This window comes from Erpetoichthys calabaricus, chromosome 4, assembly GCF_900747795.2.
Source record: "Erpetoichthys calabaricus chromosome 4, fErpCal1.3, whole genome shotgun sequence".
Classification (NCBI taxonomy): Eukaryota; Metazoa; Chordata; class Cladistia; order Polypteriformes; family Polypteridae; genus Erpetoichthys; species Erpetoichthys calabaricus.
Window position 1 is genome coordinate 114,217,885 of NC_041397.2, and position 17,020 is coordinate 114,234,904.

At 35.2% G+C, this 17,020-nt stretch overlaps 2 protein-coding genes across 2 annotated transcripts in view; both read right to left on the reverse strand.

The window, feature by feature from the left end:
* alg11 (ALG11 alpha-1,2-mannosyltransferase) overlaps positions 1-17,020 on the reverse strand; it is a 357,044-nt gene that overhangs the window by 110,774 nt on the left and 229,250 nt on the right. The window lies entirely within an intron of this gene.
* Positions 2,853-17,020, reverse strand: part of med4 (mediator complex subunit 4) — a 29,514-nt gene continuing 15,346 nt past the window's right edge. The window contains exons 6-8 of the mRNA XM_051926262.1: positions 12,596-12,727; positions 3,379-5,175; positions 2,853-3,348 (exon numbers count right to left, since the gene is read on the reverse strand). Of these exons, the coding sequence (XP_051782222.1) occupies positions 5,003-5,175; positions 12,596-12,727 (305 nt within the window). The 3' untranslated portion in view covers positions 2,853-3,348; positions 3,379-5,002. The remainder of the gene's footprint in view (positions 3,349-3,378; positions 5,176-12,595; positions 12,728-17,020) is intronic.

A 17,020-nucleotide genomic window follows, 5' to 3' on the forward strand; every position in this document is an offset into this window, starting at 1 on the left:
AGTTTTCCAGAGACTATGGCTGATTTTTCTTCATCTAGTCTACCATACGCCATATACAAGAAAGGATTAAGAATATGGTCATGCTGATAGTATGGGGCAGGTAGGCTTTCTAAGCTGCAGTTGGAATCTTTAAAAATATTTCATCATGTATGTACACTCTGTAGTTGCTGTTTTTGGCAAAAAAGCAGAACTCCTGTTTTCCACAATCAGTTCTTACTTATGGAAAACAATGAATGGCAGTTCTGTGGTATTATTTAGAAGGTGACACTTGCCAAATACCAAAGCACAAAAGTAGCTTAAAAATAACATGTTTTGTACAGTTAAAACCAAAAAACAATTTTATGTAGAACACAATAAAAAGTGATAAACCTTGTATTTGTTATAAGTAGTACATATTAGGTAGTTTATTTTAAGTATGTAGCCAATATTTCAGTGAAATTTGTGCAGGTCTTTTGGAGACTGGTATGAATTATATATACTGTAAATCTTTCATTCCATGTTTTTGTTGTTTTTTTGCATTTTCTTTGTGTTTATATATATATATATATATATATATAAAGTCTGTACACATAATAAAACAAAGAACATGGAGCACAAAAACAAATTATTTGATTTTTCAGAACAAGGAAATCTGATTTCTGAAACTCCTATTACATTACTGCATGGAGCCAGAGCCTCTGCTGGCAAGCCTTGGATGAAAGCAACCAGAACTTGCACAAGTAAGGACACAATAACTTACAGTGGGACAATTGAGAGATATCAAATAGAATGTGCAGAGTACACACTGATACTGGCCAGACTCGGGCTCACTGTACCACCTTGCCACCAACTGTATTTCTTTCTAACTCTTGTCCAACAATGAGGCACTGGTTACAGGACTTTATTGATTTAGAAGGAAAAAATGATTCGCTTTTAGTTGCTTTATTGACTTGTTGAGCGTTCAGTGAGACTTAGAATTTATAAATCTACATTTTACATCTTTCAGTTGCACAGTCGCTTGTGGTTTGAGCCAGTTTTGCATCAGAGTGAATTTGCTTCTTCCAAGAAAAAAAACAGCCATCAAACTTTGCTTTTCTAGTTAACAGTAAACATTTATTTAGTAAACAGAATTGCATTGACTGAAGACTTTCTCTTAAAATATTTTCTGATTTTGTACTTTTGTTACACTTTATCTCATTAAACAATCTGTGTGACTATAGGTTGATGCATTCACTCATTACTCATTCATCTCAGAATCCACTGATATAAATAAGTAACTGTGTTTTCCTCAGGAAGTGGTCCTTTGTGGTTTCAGGTCCCAGAATAAAGTCATAATAGCAAACTTGGAAAGAGTCAGGCAGTAGTGATCATTCTTTTCAGATTCTCAAGAAGTACTTTTGTTGAAAGACTTTTGAGCAGTTGTTCCTTCATTTTAAGCTTAGATATTTTGCTTTTAACTGTTGCTTTTTCAGTATCAGTGCATATAAAGGCTGTTGGACTTATTTGGAATCACATGTCTAGCACGCACATCCCATTTGGAGCACAGAGGATATCTCACTGTTAAACAGTGTAGAAATTGTAATAGCCTGGTCCCTTGGTTTTATGAAGAAAGCTTCTTTTTACTTGACATGAATCAGATCACTTCACTAAAGCCAACTCACCGGCCTTGATTTTGTAGGTGGACAATGTTGTCTAGCAGGGCTAGAAAAGGTGAGCTCTTAGATATTACTTTAATCCTCACCTTCCAAAAAGATCACACGAGTACCTTGGTGCAGTCCCTCGTGCTGGTTAAAACTGAGATGGATATCACTTTAGTTTTGATTATTGTCTTGTTCTTTACTGACAGATGTGAAACTCAGTTTGGTCATTGACTTTTGTTGCCTATCTGTGACAAATTACAAAGTTAAACGTTTTGCTCTAATTTTTTGGCAGTGTTGTTAATTGACTATGCCCAGAGGATTGCACTACACAAGTTACGTCATCATCCATTGACCATGTTATTTAACAATCTATTGCAAATCATGGTATCGATATTTGCTAGATGACTTAACACGGTCAAGAGTGAAAATACACTATATAAACAATTATTCCCAATAAACCCATGATGCCACATCTGTTGACATTACCATGTAATGACATTCCTAGGCACTTGAATGTTAATGTTAAATGTAGTGCACTTTTTAATTAATATAAAACAGATGTAACAGGAAACATGTTAATTTCTGTGAACAATATACTAGGTGGATTTTCAAATATGCCATAGTTAGTGTAATCATTGGTAAAAGAAGTATATTGTAAAAGAAATGTGTAGTTCCACACATATATTAGGTGTCAACATAGTTTTAAATGCAATTTACCACATAACAGCTGTTCAGCAAAAGTTTTACCATCTCTGCAGTAAAGCCTAGTTTCCTACTGAGATTTCCATGGTTAAAATATTCTTTTTTTATTGGCTTCTGCCATGCAGATTAACCCAACAAACTCAATTTGACCTTTCTGCCACTGGAGAACAGTTAATATACAATTATGAATACAACGTGAACTTTGGAGGTAGCAAATCCATCTTTGTACAAATAAAAAAACTTGAATTAAGTGGCTCACCGCTATCAGTAAACAGATGTGTGAAATAAAAAACAAGAATGGACCAGAATTCCATATGTGTTGTGATGTACTTGTGAGGCCACATCTGGAATATTGTGAATCATTTCCCTCAGCATATTATAAGATGGAACGTAACATGTTTAGAAAAAAATCCATAAGGTAGTCTAGCACTGCAGGGTAAACACTGTGAGGAAATGTTGAAAGAGCTGAACCCTTTCTATCTCAGTAACAGAAACTAAGACATCAGCAGGGAATTTAAAACTATAAAACGGTTATCTATTGCCAGCTGTTAATTTAATAAATAAATTCCACTGAAGACACGGGGGTACAGATAGAAAAAAACTCTTCAAATATAAATTTCACACAAACATTACTACAAAAAAAAAAAAAAATTCCCCACTCAGACCCGGTATATAACCCAAGGATGTCATCAGCTATTTTGGATGTACTAAGATAAATAAGAATTTACAAGTCTTGTTGAGTTGAATGACTTGCATATATATATATATATTTTTTAAATCCTAATATTACAATTCAAGGTCTAAGACTAATGTTTAAAAGAACTCCTGAACTTCCTGCAATTGGCAAACTAAGATTAGAAAAATAAATGGAATGCTGCTAGTGGTTGATGAACTTTGCCCTCTGACTTGGGATTTACATTAAATCAATGATTTGGTATACCTAACTTTTTGGTGGATTAACAGAAAATTTGAGAAGTGGTGATCTCACACTTCATACTTCAGAAAACTAAATAGCAATTTTATTCACCTTATTAAAATTATTATTATTAAAATTTACCTTATCTGTCCACCCATTCTTTCAACAGGAGTTCATTTTAGGGAATGTGAAGCTCAGTACATGACTATCCTGTTGAGATATTTTCTAGGCTGAAAGGAAGCTCAGTATTCTAAAAATTCTGTAGGACATTCAGGTAAGAGCGCTCATTTGTACATTTACTTTTTATTAAAGGGCACTTCAAATTGCTCTATTACATTTTGTTTAAATGTTACTTCTTTTTTAATATTGCTGAAGTACATTTCCATTGCACCTGCACTGATGTGTTATATTGTTCTAGTTTAATGGAAAGTCACTTGGGTATAGCGCCCTACAGAATTACCAGTGCCCTTGGTAGACGAGAAAAAATGGCTAAGAAAAAGTCTATTGTTCATTACCTTGTCATTCTGCTTAAATCTAACCTTTCCCTGAAATAAAGTTATTCAAAGAGAAAAAAAGATCACTTTTTTCATAAAACAAGTTTCATAATTATTTGCATCCCTAAAAATTTTTATGTACAGAAGTATATTAACATAACATAATCATATTTAATCTTTTAAAAGCACACCTGAGTTTTTAGGAACTGTTAACTGGTTGATCCATGACGTCCTGTCTCACTGTTGTTTAACTGTAAGGTAACACACTGGCCAAACCCTTTTAGTTATCCACCAAATGGGGTAAAACCACCAAATACACAATGAGACAAACATGTTACCCTTCACAAAACTGAAAATGGCAATAAAAATAACTACATGCCTAAAAATGTTAGTTATTAATTTAAATGGACTTTTTCCTATCTCTCTTCTGTATGGAAAAAGAAAACAGAGAAGTGGTTTAGTTTCTGTATTGCTATAGACTACAAAAATAATACATATTGTGCTTAAATATTACAGTGATTAATGCCAGACTAATATTCAGACAATTCAAATATAAAATAATACTTTACTTGGTTTCAGCCCAAACATCTGAGGAATGTGTGCCTCTACAAATGCGGATATTCTTTGTTGCAATTCCTAAAAGATGCTTGTAGTGTTAGATAAAAAAATTAAACAAGTACTGAGTAAATGTCACTTTAAAACAGGACAATAACTTCCTTCTTTGAAAATACTTGTAAACTTTTCATCAGTTATGAACAGATTTAAGCAGTATGTTACGTCTGGATACTTTTTGTTTTAATTTACAAATATTTATAATATACTACAGAAAAAAGATCAAAAGACCAAAAAAGTCAGAGTTACTATGTTAAAAAAAGTTAATTCGCTTCGGTGCATCACCTGTAACAAATCCCAGTAATCTCTTTTATGACCACCAAGAAAATGTCACCCTGTTCTAATGTAGCCATCAAAGATGTTTTAAGTAAACGTTAGACACGGCTTTCCAATGAGGAATGCAACTAGTTTGAAATCTCTTTCCAGAAGCTTTAGCAAAAGCCAGAACAAACACCTCAAAACAGTTTTACATGATGACCATTAAGAAAACTGAAGTCCAGTCAAATGGGATTTTTCTGTAGACCCACAGTGGTATGCTCATGCTTTCTCTAAGCATCTCAAGTGGCAGCAACTGCCAACTAAACAAATGTAAAGCTGCTAAAATGCAGCAAATATATGTAAGAGTTCATCTCTCTTTCTATTGACTCCTTCACAATTATCTAGTCAGAATCACTGCTGCTGCTCGAAGAGTCTGTGGACATGACTTCTACATCATCTTCATTCTCTTTATTGTGCCCTGGTGGTTCCAGCATGAAGTCATTGCTGTGGTTTGGTGGCAGCATGTTCAAACTCATTTCACCTGACTGCCATGGATACTGAGGAGTCAAAACTTCTAAAATAAAGAAAAACAAAAACAATGAGTATATTTTATGCAAGTACAACAAACAGCTTTAACAATTTGTAAATTCAGCCATTCTCACCACACCATGCTGATAACAGAATGCTGAACAGGCTTCAAGGTTGCAACTCTGAAGTTGTACACTTTAAGCACATCACATTCAAACTCTGTTTTAATTTTCCATATGTTGTAATTGCACAGTTCAATTATTTTTAATAAACTGACAAAAAGCTGTTCACTTACTTAGCATTTTGCTTTTTAACTTCAATCTAATACATTTAGCACAACAGCATAAATACTGTATTAAATATGAGTTGGATTTATAGGGTATTCCTCTTCATTTTCATTTTCACTGGTGCATTTTCAATTTTAGATAATTTCTTACTCTGTATATGAACTTTGTTGGTAGAGGTGGTTTTCAGGATAGTTTGGGACAAATTAACCCATTATGATATATCCCTATTAACAATTACACAAAATGGCTAAAATAATTAATTTATATGCAGATAAAGCACCTTGCCATATTCCCGGCTAAAATATGCTAAAACCAAAAATATTTGTCCTTAGATTATATTCTATGAAATAAATATGTGCATCTTCAACAGTTTTTCCCAGTCCATTAATGACCATAAACCAAGAGTGTTCTTTGAATTATATCAAATCTGGCAGCCAGAAATGTAAAGAGAAATAAGTATCCTGGGTTGCCAAAGGATCCTAAAACTTAATCTGAACATTCTAACTGTAAAATTAGCACTTTTCTCGAGTTACGATGTAAAAAATGATAAATTTCAATAACAATATACTGGAAAGATAATAACAAGTGTGATTACATTGTTGCATCAGCCCACCTAATACAATATGATGGGGCTGAAAATTCATATTCCAAATTATCAACCCATTTTCTTTTTTTTTTATTTATTAATTTTTTTGTAATCATTCCATACAAATAGATCAATTTATAACAAAAAAAAAATTGAAGACAAATCAAACCCCACCCCTGAGAAGGAGAGCTTAGCCAAAGGAGAATTGCTTAGGGCTTTTTAATAAGGCAATAATAAACAAAAGAAAGGAAGAAATGTATATAGGTAAATAAAAAATGGAGAAGGGAATTAAATGCGGTAATAGTTATTTCTGTTATTCTAAAATAATATTGATTAGATCCTGCCAGGTTTTAAAAAAGTTCTGTACAGATCCTCTAACTGAGAATTTGATTTTTTCCAATTTCAAATAATATAAAACATCGGTTTCCCACTGACTTATCAGAGGAGAGTTAGGATTCTTCCAATTTAACAAAATAAGTCTGCGTGCCAAAAGTGTAGTGAATGCAATCACCATTTGCTTGTCCTTCTCCACTTCAAGTCCGTCTGGAAGAACACCGAACACAGCTGTTAATGGGTTAGGAGGGATTGAGACCCCAAGGTTGTCTGAAAGGCACTTAAAAATTTTGGTCCAAAATGATGTTAGTTTGGTGCAGGCCTAAAACATGTGACCCAGTGAGGCAGGAGCTTGGTTGCAGCGTTCGCAGGTTGGATCTTGCCCTGGAAACATTTTGGACAGTTTTAAGCGAGACAGATGAGCTCGATATATCATTTTTAGTTGAATAATTCTATGCTTTGCGCATATGGAGCACAAGTGAATTCTCTGCTTTGCTACCTTCCACTCCTTTTCTGATATATTGATTAAGAGATCTTCTTCCCAATGTCCTCTTGGGTCTTTGAAAGGTAGGGACTCTAATAAGATTTTATATAATGCAGAAATGGTGTTTAATTCCTCGAAATTGAGCAGTATTTTTTCCAGCATGGTGGAGGGTACGAGGTGAGGAAAATCGGGCAGTTTCTGTTTAACAAAATTTCTAATATGAAGATAGTGAAATAAATGTGTAGCTGGGAGGTTGAATTTGGAACGAAAATGTTCAAAAGATGCAAATATGTTGTTTATATAAAGATCTCTGAGCATTTTAATCCCAAAACTTTTCCAGGTATTAAAAACTGGATATGTTTGCGAGAGTTGAAAGGGGTGCCACGGATAAAAGATTTTCCATCTTAAAATGCTTTCTAAGTTGGTTCCATATTCTGAGTGAGTAAAGCACAATTGGGTTATTAGTATATTTGCGATAACTTGCATTTATTGGAGCGCAGAGCAGGGAGTATAAAGAAGTACTACAGGATTTTACTTCTATTGCGAGCCAAGCCTGTGTATGTTCATTTTCTTGTGTCCAGGTTTTTATGGCTTGTATGTTTGCTGTCCAGTAATAAAACTGAAAATTAGGTAAAGCCATGCCACCTTCTGCCTGAGGTCTTTGTAGGGTCGCTCTTCGGATATGTGGGTGTTTTGAGTTCCAAATGAATGAGGTTATTGTTGAATCTAATTGCTTAAAAAATGATTTATTGATATATATTAGAATGTTTTGAAATAAAAAAAGAAGTTTAGGAAGGATATTCATCTTAACAACGTTAATTCTTCCGGCTAGAGTGAGATGAAGGTTTGACCATCTATGCAAGTCTTACTTAATTTTTTCCATACAGGCGACAAAATTTTGTTGATAAAGAGCTTTATGTTTACTTGTGATATTTACCCCTAGGTATTTAAACTGATCTGCTATGGTAAAAGGTAGGGTGTCCAATCTAATATTATATGCTTGTGAATTCACTGGAAAGAGTATACTTTTATTCAGATTAATTCTAAGACCAGATATCTTTTGAAATTCTGTGAGTGCTGTTAAAACTGCAGGCACAGTGTTTTCTGGGTCTGATATATATATAACCATATCATCTGCATATAGAGAAATTTTCTGTTCCAGTCCTTCTCTGATAATCCCCTTTATGTGATAAGAATTTTGACAGTGAACCGCCAGTGGTTCAATGGCGATTGCAAACAGCAGTGGTGACAAGGGACATCCTTGTGTGGTACCACGTTCTAGATTAAAGTAGTCTGAACAAATGTTGTTAATACAAACTGAAGCTTCTGGATTGGTATACAGTAGTTTGATCCATGCACAAATATTCGGGCCAAACCCAAATTTCTCCAATGCAGTGAAAAGGTAGTTCCATTCAATCATATCAAATGCTTTTTCTGCGTCTAATGATAGTAATATCTCTGGGGTGTTTGATTTTGCTGGTGAATATATAACATTAAACAAGCGTCGGAGATTGGAAGATAGGTGTCGGCCTTTAATAAATCCAATTTGATCCTGTTATATTACCAAGGGCATCACTTTCTCCATCCTTCTAGCTAGAATTTTTTGACAGTATTTTAACATCATTATTCAGGAGTGAAATTGGTCTGTATGATGCACATTGTAACAAGTCCTTATTTTGTTTAGGAAAGACGGTGATTAATTCTTTACGAAAGTTTTGAGGTAGTATTTGGTTGTCTCTAGCTTTTGTAAATGTTGCCAATAAGAGGGGAGCTAGCTGAGTGGAGAATTTCTTATAAAATTCCACAGGGTAACCATCAGGGCCTGCTGATTTCCCGCTTTGAAGTGACTTTATAGCATCTAGTAATTCTGTTAGCGTCAGAGGTTTATCCAGTTCCTCAGCACTTAAAGCATCTATTTGTGGTGTCTGTAATGTATCCAGAAATGCATTAGATTGTGTGTTGTCTTCTTTGCACTCAGTAGAATATAAGGATTTATAATAATCTCTAAATGTGTGCATTATATTTTTATGGTCAATGATTTCTTCTCCATTTGTGTTGGTGATTACTGGTATTGCATTGCGAACTTCTTGTTTGTGAATTTGTTGAGCTAAAAGCTTATTAGCTTTCTCTCCGTGTTCATAGTAATGATGTCTTGACTTATAAATAAGTTGTTCAGTTTCTTTAGTTGTTAAGATGTTGAGTTCTGTATGCGGGGCCTGCCTTTTCCTGTGAAGAGCTTCACTTGGACGCCTGGCTTGTTCTTCATCTATTCTAGTAATTTAGCTTCTTAGCTCTGACAGTTTCTTGGTTTCTAATTTATTTCTGTGGGAAAGATATGAAATAATCTGTCCTCTTAAGAAGGCCTTTAGAGTTTCCCAGAGTGTTCCTGTAGAAACCTCTGTAGGCGTGTTTGTCTCTAAGAAGAAGCTGATTTGTTTGGATATAAATTCTGTGCAGTTCTCGTCTGCTAATAGAAGAGGGTTAAGACACCATCTACGAGGTGAGTGTGAGGGGCTTAATGATTTTAGCTCCAAGACTAGAGGGGCATGGTCGGAGATAACAATTGTATCGTATTTGCACAATTTAATCGTAGGCAGAAAATTACTATCTATAAAAAAATAATCAATTCTTGAGTAGCTATGATGCACTGGTGAGTACTGTAGAACGAATATGATCTTGAGTTTGGGTTAAGAAACCTCCAGGGGTCTGATAAGTTGTGGTCAGTTAAAAACTGTGTAATTGTCTTTGCAGTGTTAGATGTCGTCCCCCCTGTCACAGGAGTCCTATCTAAGAGTGGATTTAAAACACAAAGTCCCCAGCCATTATAATTTTATGAGTGTTCACATTGGGAATGGATGCAAATAGATTTTGCATGAATTCCTTATCATCGACATTGGGTGCATAAACATTTATCAAAATCATTTTACTGTTAAATAAGTTGCCCATGACCATCACATATCTCCCTTCAGGGTCCGATACTACATCTGATTCTACAAATGGAACTCTTCTCTGTATGAGAATTCCCACCCCTCTAGTTTTCTTTATAAAGCTAGAATGGAACATTTGGCCAGGCCAGTCTTTTTGTAGTCTGAACTGATCCTTGCTTAGTAAGTGGGTCTCCTGTAAAAATTCTATTTTAGCGTTTAAGCCTGTTAGGTGAGAGCATACTTTCTTTCTCTTTAATTCATGATTCAGGCCTTTAACATTCTAGCTCACAAAGTTAACTGTCCCATCATGGAGACATTGATTCTGAGTTTTTAATGTCATTTTATAGTCTTAACTGGTAGTGAGGCAGTTTTAATCTTCATTTCAAAATTCCCCATGAGTTATTGCATTTTAGCCTTTGTTGCATTGATATTTATAGTTATAAGGATTAGAAGAATAGATTAGATATAGCCTGCTCTCCTTCTCTCCCCCCTTTATTAACCCCACCCCCCCATTTTGCCTCCCCACGAGGCTTGATCCCACTTCACGATGTCCCAGTCCTCTGACATACAAAGAGACAGAGCACGTCCAAAACAAAACAAACCCAACCCCGCAGTGGCGTTTGAGAATTAAAACAAAGAGATATCTATTGCAGGTGAATTCTAAATACTATCTGCCGAAAATATAATCATTAACAGTCTTTAAGCTTAAAATAATCTTCAGCAGTATTAAGATATTAAAAGAATGAACCCCGGGAATGATTTTAAAAAGTAGTCTAGGATAAACATAGTAAATCCTAATGTAATAGTATAATGTAATAGTATAAATGTAATAGTAATGTAATAGTAGAAATAGCAATAAACCAAGAGTATGATCTTAAACATTCTACTTTAAGGTAGTAAAAAACAAAAAAAAAACAAAAAAAAAACAAACCCTACTTTAATTACTTCCACACTCACGTCTATAACTGTAATTAAGACATAAACATATAATGTCCAAGTAAAGGATGTATAATTATAATACCAGTCTCTTTAAAAGTGGATCCGACAGCAGATGATATGTCCTTCCCATGCCTTGACAGAATACGACTCCTTATTAACTTTCAAAAGAGTGTCGGAAACAGCTTCTTTAGTTCCTTTTCAGCTTCCTCCTTGCTTGAAAATACATAATACTGGTCTTGAACTTCCACTTTCAGTTTGGCGGGATACAAGAGGCTGTATTTGATATCGGCTTTCTGTAGCCCCTTTTTAATGTTAAAGTAGGGAAAATACGAAAAAGATTATTTTCAAATATAATCTCTTGCTTGTGTCTGAGAAGTGCCATCACATCAAGCTTACATCGTAATCGCTCGAAGCGGACAATAAGAGACCTAGGTTTAAAGATGCTTGATCTGTATATGCAATAAGCAGCTGCTATCTCAATGTAGTTTAAAATCATCTCCAATTATTTTAGAGAGTAATTCTACTGCAAATTTCACTGGGCTTGAGCTTTCTCGTTTCTCAGGTATACCCTCAATTCTTATATTATTTCTTCTGCACCCATCTTCCAGGGCTGCAAGTCTGTCTCAGAGTTTTTTGCATTCGGAATTCGCAGCTGTAGCTTTTTCATTGGCGTTAGGCGCCAATTGTTCCGTTGTTTCAACTCGAGCCGTGAATGCTTGCTTAACGTCATCCAGCTGATCTGTAACGTCATTAATCTGGTCCGCAAGTATTTTCAGTTTGGATCTATTTTCTTCGATGTGTTCCTCTAATTTCTCCAACATGCTTTTAAAGTTCACATCAAAAAGTTTAAATAGACGCGTTTCTCTGTTATCCTTCTTAAGCTCAATGTTAGACTTCTTAAGCTCATTCTTGTTATCCTTCTTAAGCTCATTTATGGCCGTAGCAATGGCAGTGGCCAGTGTAGCGATCATCTCTTTCAGATCGGACAGTTTGTTTCAGATTTCGTGCTCCGCGAGTGGAAATGCAGCTCCTGTTACAGCAGGTGCTGCGGGCTCACGATGAGTAGATGAGAGCACATCCTGCACGGCCTTTTCTAGTCTCGAATTATCCTCAGAAATCGGCGATCCATCGCGACCTGTATCACTTGCACCTTCGCTCCCATTTTCACTCTCGACTGGAGACGATACAATGGAGCAGGGTCCCAGGAAATCTGCACATTCGTCTACTTGTTCCAGGTCAGTCTCCGAGAGGCCATACCTTGCACTCGGGCCGGATGTCTGTCCAGACTTTGATGCAGCTTTAAGTTTCTTTTCCGGTTCTTTCCGACTTTTCTTCTTGTTACTCATGCTTGTATATTGTAGTGGAAGTTCCTTGGTCGGGTTAAGTACAGGATACCTCTAAATAATATGAAATACATGGGAAAATACAGCCGCTGCTAGCGGAGCTCTGCTTCAGACGTCCATCTCCTATAACGGACGAGATCAACTCCATCAACCCATTTTCTAAACATGCAGTTTTTTATTACATGATTGCAGGGAGCCTAAATGTGTCATGCAGAAAGCATAAAAACTTTTAATGGGACATCTGTCCATTATAGGTTACGCATCAATTAAGAGCACCATGCCCACACTCAAACTATGCCAATGTAAGGTTACCAGTTACCATAACAAACCTTTAGATAGTCTGGAGTAAACCATACATTTTTACGCCGTATGTGACTAGATCAGATATTGAATCCAAGTCCCTATTTTGTTGAATATAAACCTCAGCAAAGCTGCTGTACCAGACAACATACCTGGCTAAGTGCTCAGGGAATATGCAAACCAACTGATAGATACTATATCTTTACATAAGTCTTCAACATTTCCCTGAGGCAGGCACTCATCACCACCATCGTGGTGAAGACTTACCAGGCAATCTTCCAGCAGCCAGTGCATCTCCCGGAAGGTGACCATTGACACCATTGGTTGAGAGGTTGCTCATCTGGCCTAGTCTTCCACTCCTCATCTCCAGATCAGTTGGGTATGGCCTTCTTGGATCTCCTACAGAAACAATGTTGAATTTTGTTCATTTTTTGTTACATGACAAAATGTATTTTATTTCCATCATAGAATACAGACACATAATCTAGAAGCAAGCTGCCCTTCTCTCACCTGTTTAATAAGATACTGCTTTGAGTGGCTGAAAAATTCTACAATTCTTCTAAAATTTGGTTTACTGAAAGTTCATTCATTATGAGCTTGTAACAGAAAGCTCGAAAATTTTTACTTTGATGTACAAAATAAAATGCTGATAAGCAGGTTCTGAATGTATAACTGGAAGATACCTTCATTCAAACACCAGAAAATACACCTTCCCATAACAATAAGGTGCCTGCATCTATCACTTTTCTGGGGGAAAGGGTCAGAGAAGCAAGTTGGCCTATCCTCTCTCCCTGGAACCTAGAAAGCTATCACACTTTCTTTGGGACTGTAAACTGTTTTCCATAGATCTGCTGAAGACTTTCAAATCCTCTGAAAATGATAAAAATAATAAATTTTATTTATATAGCAACTTTCCCTTGCTCAAAGTGCTATAAAAGAAATTCAAAAACAAACGAGGTATATATGACAATATTCTCGCAAAACACAAAGTAAAGATAAACACAGAGTACACAAAGCTTTGAAATTGAATAAAAGACAATAAACCCCAATACAATACAAACATTCACACACTACAAGAAAACCTTGAACAAGTAACGCCATTTCTGATACAAACACAAATTAACCTGAGCATCTGGACAAATAGTGTAAACTGAAAGAAGGTTCAGAATGTTAAGGTAAGTTAAATGCCTTCCTGAATAAAAGTGTTTTAAGTTGTTTTATATGAATTAAGTCAGCTACTGTAATTAATTCAAAGAGGTTGTTCCAGAGTCTTTTTGATAGAGAACACAGGTTTTTAATTTTAATTGATTCATAAAGTGTACAGTATAGGGTTACGTATGGAATAGCATATCAGGTAAATGGCCTCCACGGCTTTGCTGGCACATACGCAGTCTTTTGTCGAAATTTTCCATGACTGTTTTGCATAAATGTGGCTCAATTTCGTTGATACAGCGCTCAATTTCCTCCTTCAAGGTGTGGGGGGTCGTGGGCTTGATGGCAGAAACCTTAGACTTCAAACAATCACTCGTGGATTTTCTGAACCCCAAATGCAACAATTTTTACAATTAACAAAGCCATCAAGATGAAAATGAGCCTCATCGCTGAAGATGATTTTGTTCGAAAAATTGGCATTCACTTGTTGTTCCAAAATCCATTCAACGAACTCTCTTCGCTGTGCGTGGTCAGTAGGCTTCAGTTCTTGACTCAATTGAACTTTGTAAGCATGAAGATGCAAATCTTTTGTGAGAATACGCTGTAGAGAGCTTCTGGAAATGTTCAATTCTTGACCACGGTGCTGAATTGATGTTCCTGCACTCTCAGCAACACTCTCACAAACTGCTTCGATGTTTTGTGTTGAACAACCTGTTGAAGGACGGCCTCAGTGTCTAAGATCACTAATTGATCCAGTCTCCCTGAATTTTTTTAATTAATCTCTTCACAGTTGATGAAGTTAAATCACTATTCCGACCATATTTTGTATGAAAATTGCGAACTATAGCTGCCAAACCTTCATTATTTTTAAAATATTGCTCAACAATGAAAACGTGTTGCTCTTTCATGTATATATATATATATATATATATATATACATACACACACACACACATTGCAATGTACCAAGCAGTAATATGGGAACAATGTATTATTATTAATATTTTTTTTAACAATAAGTTCATCTTGATTTTCATTCTAATTTTCTAGGCGTTCTAATTGTTTAATGAATCCATTATTTACTAATCAGTGGGTCAGATGCTAAAGTAGTTGCAGCCTTTGATTATTCAGTGTTGTTTGCCTGGGTGTCTGCTCTGCTCTTTTTTAACTGTCATTAATAACATACAACGAAGGGGGGAAAACTGCACAGAGAAAGGGCAAAATATAACGAAAGCAACAAAAGACTATAAAGCATTTCAATCTATAGCATAAGCAGAAATATTTCTAAATGTCTTATAAATGTAAAAGAATCATGCTGCTGTGCTTTTCTGAATGTAGAATATGAGAAAACAAAATACCAGCTAAATGAGACCATTGTAACCAGGTGTTGTCACCGATTATGAATTTGGTTGGAACAAAAACCTGCAGCCACAGTGTGTCCCCAGGACTGAGTTTGGGAACCACTGGTATAGAACATTAGTTACCCAGTGACTTGTAACAGGAGGGCTGGGATTCTTCCAGTTGAGCAAGATAAGTCCATGTGCTAGTAATGTGGTGTAGGCAATTACAATCAGTTTGTCCTTCTCCACTTTAAACCCATCTGGGTGGACACCAAACACAGCTATTTAATGGAACAGGAATGATTGTAACACCAAGGCTGTCTGATAAGTATTCATATATTTTTGTCCAGAATGTTAACTGTGTGTTGGGAAGTTTTGATGGGAAGTTAAATTTGAAGCACAATTATTCATAGGATGCAAATACATTATTTACATACATTTCTCCAAGTGTTTTAATTCTGGACATTTTCCAAACATTAAATACCTTATAGGTTTGAGAGGGTAGAAAAGGATGATCATCATGTAGATAAAAGCCTCTCTGCCTTAAAGTGCTACATGCACTGGTTCTATATTCTGAGTGATTGATGGACAACTAGGTTATTAGTATACTGGTGATAATTTGTATTTACTGGGGCACAGAACAGAGCAAATAAAGAACTACAGCACAATTTTATTTCTATTGCAGACAAGGATTGTGTATATTAATCAATTTGTGTCAATTTCCTGTTCTTTATAGCTTGTATATTTGGCTCAATGGCAGTTTCAAAATGCATCGGTGATAGGGGGCATCCTTGTTGATTCCCACATTCGAGTTTGAAATAGTCTGACATAATTTTAATACACACAAAGGCTTCTGGACTAGTATAAAGTAGTTTTATCCATGCACATATGTTTGGGCCAAACCCAAATTTGTGCATTGGGATGAATAGGTAATCCAATTCAACCATGTGAAATGCTTTTTCTGCATCCAAAGATAATAAGATCTCTAGTAGTGTTAGATTTTAGGGGTGAGTATCTTACATTAGATAAACGAAGATTAGAAGCTAATTATCTGCCTTAAATAAACCCAGTGTGGCCTTGTGATATTACAGAATGAAGTACTTTCTCAATCCTTGAAGCTAGAACTTTGGAGTGTACCTTAACATCATTATTCAGAAGTGAAATAGGTCTGTATGACGCACATTATAGTAAGTCCTTATTTTTCTTTGGAAAGATAATAATGCTTGGCAAAAAGTTTGAGGTAGAATTTTGATGTCTCTAGCTTCTACAACTGTTGCTAATAGTGGGGCTAACATATTTGAAATTTTTTTATAAAATATTTTTTAGATGTATTAGATGTTATCACCACTGTTATTGAAGACCTGTCCAGGTCTGGATTTAAAACACAATTAAAAAGCCTCCAGTCATTATAATTTTATGAGTGTTCATATTAGGAATAGTTGTAAATACATTTTGGAAGAAATCTCCATCATCCACATTATGTGTGTATTTATCAAGATTGCTTTAGATTTAAATAAATTACCCATCATCATGACGTATCACCCTTCAGGATCAGGTACTACATCTGATACTACAAATGTGATTGTTTTATGTATTAAAATTCCCACACTTCTAGCTTTCTTTGTATAACTGGAGTGAAAAATTTGGCCAAACTAATCTCTTTCTAATCAGAATTGGTCCTTACTAAAATATTATCTTGGCATTTAGGCCTTTTAGGCGAAAAATATTTTTTTTTCTCTTTAGATCATGATTGAGACCTTTGACCACAGAAGTAGAAAAGCAACGTTATTTTTTTTCTTGAATATTCACAGATCTCACTCCTTTTAAAAGACTTTTTTTCCAGGATATTTTCCAGGTAAATGTACTCTTCCACAGATGCATATATACCATAGTTTTCTAATTCCCAATGTATGTTTATGTAGCTTACATGTAAAAATATAAAAATATCTCAAGCATATAAGGTTAACATAATAAATAATTAACATTTGAATAATTTAGCAGATTAACACACAGGTAAGCAGCAATTTCTCTATTTCAGATCCTCTCAGCAACTGATTACTTACAGCAAGTTAAGACAGAAAAATTCATGGTCTTTTGAAAATACATGTCAATTTCAAAACATTGTTTTCTTTAAAACCAAGTTTAACAAACGAAAATTAGTTAAGTTTGTTTAAAAAAAAATTGCTGTTTTCATTTCCCC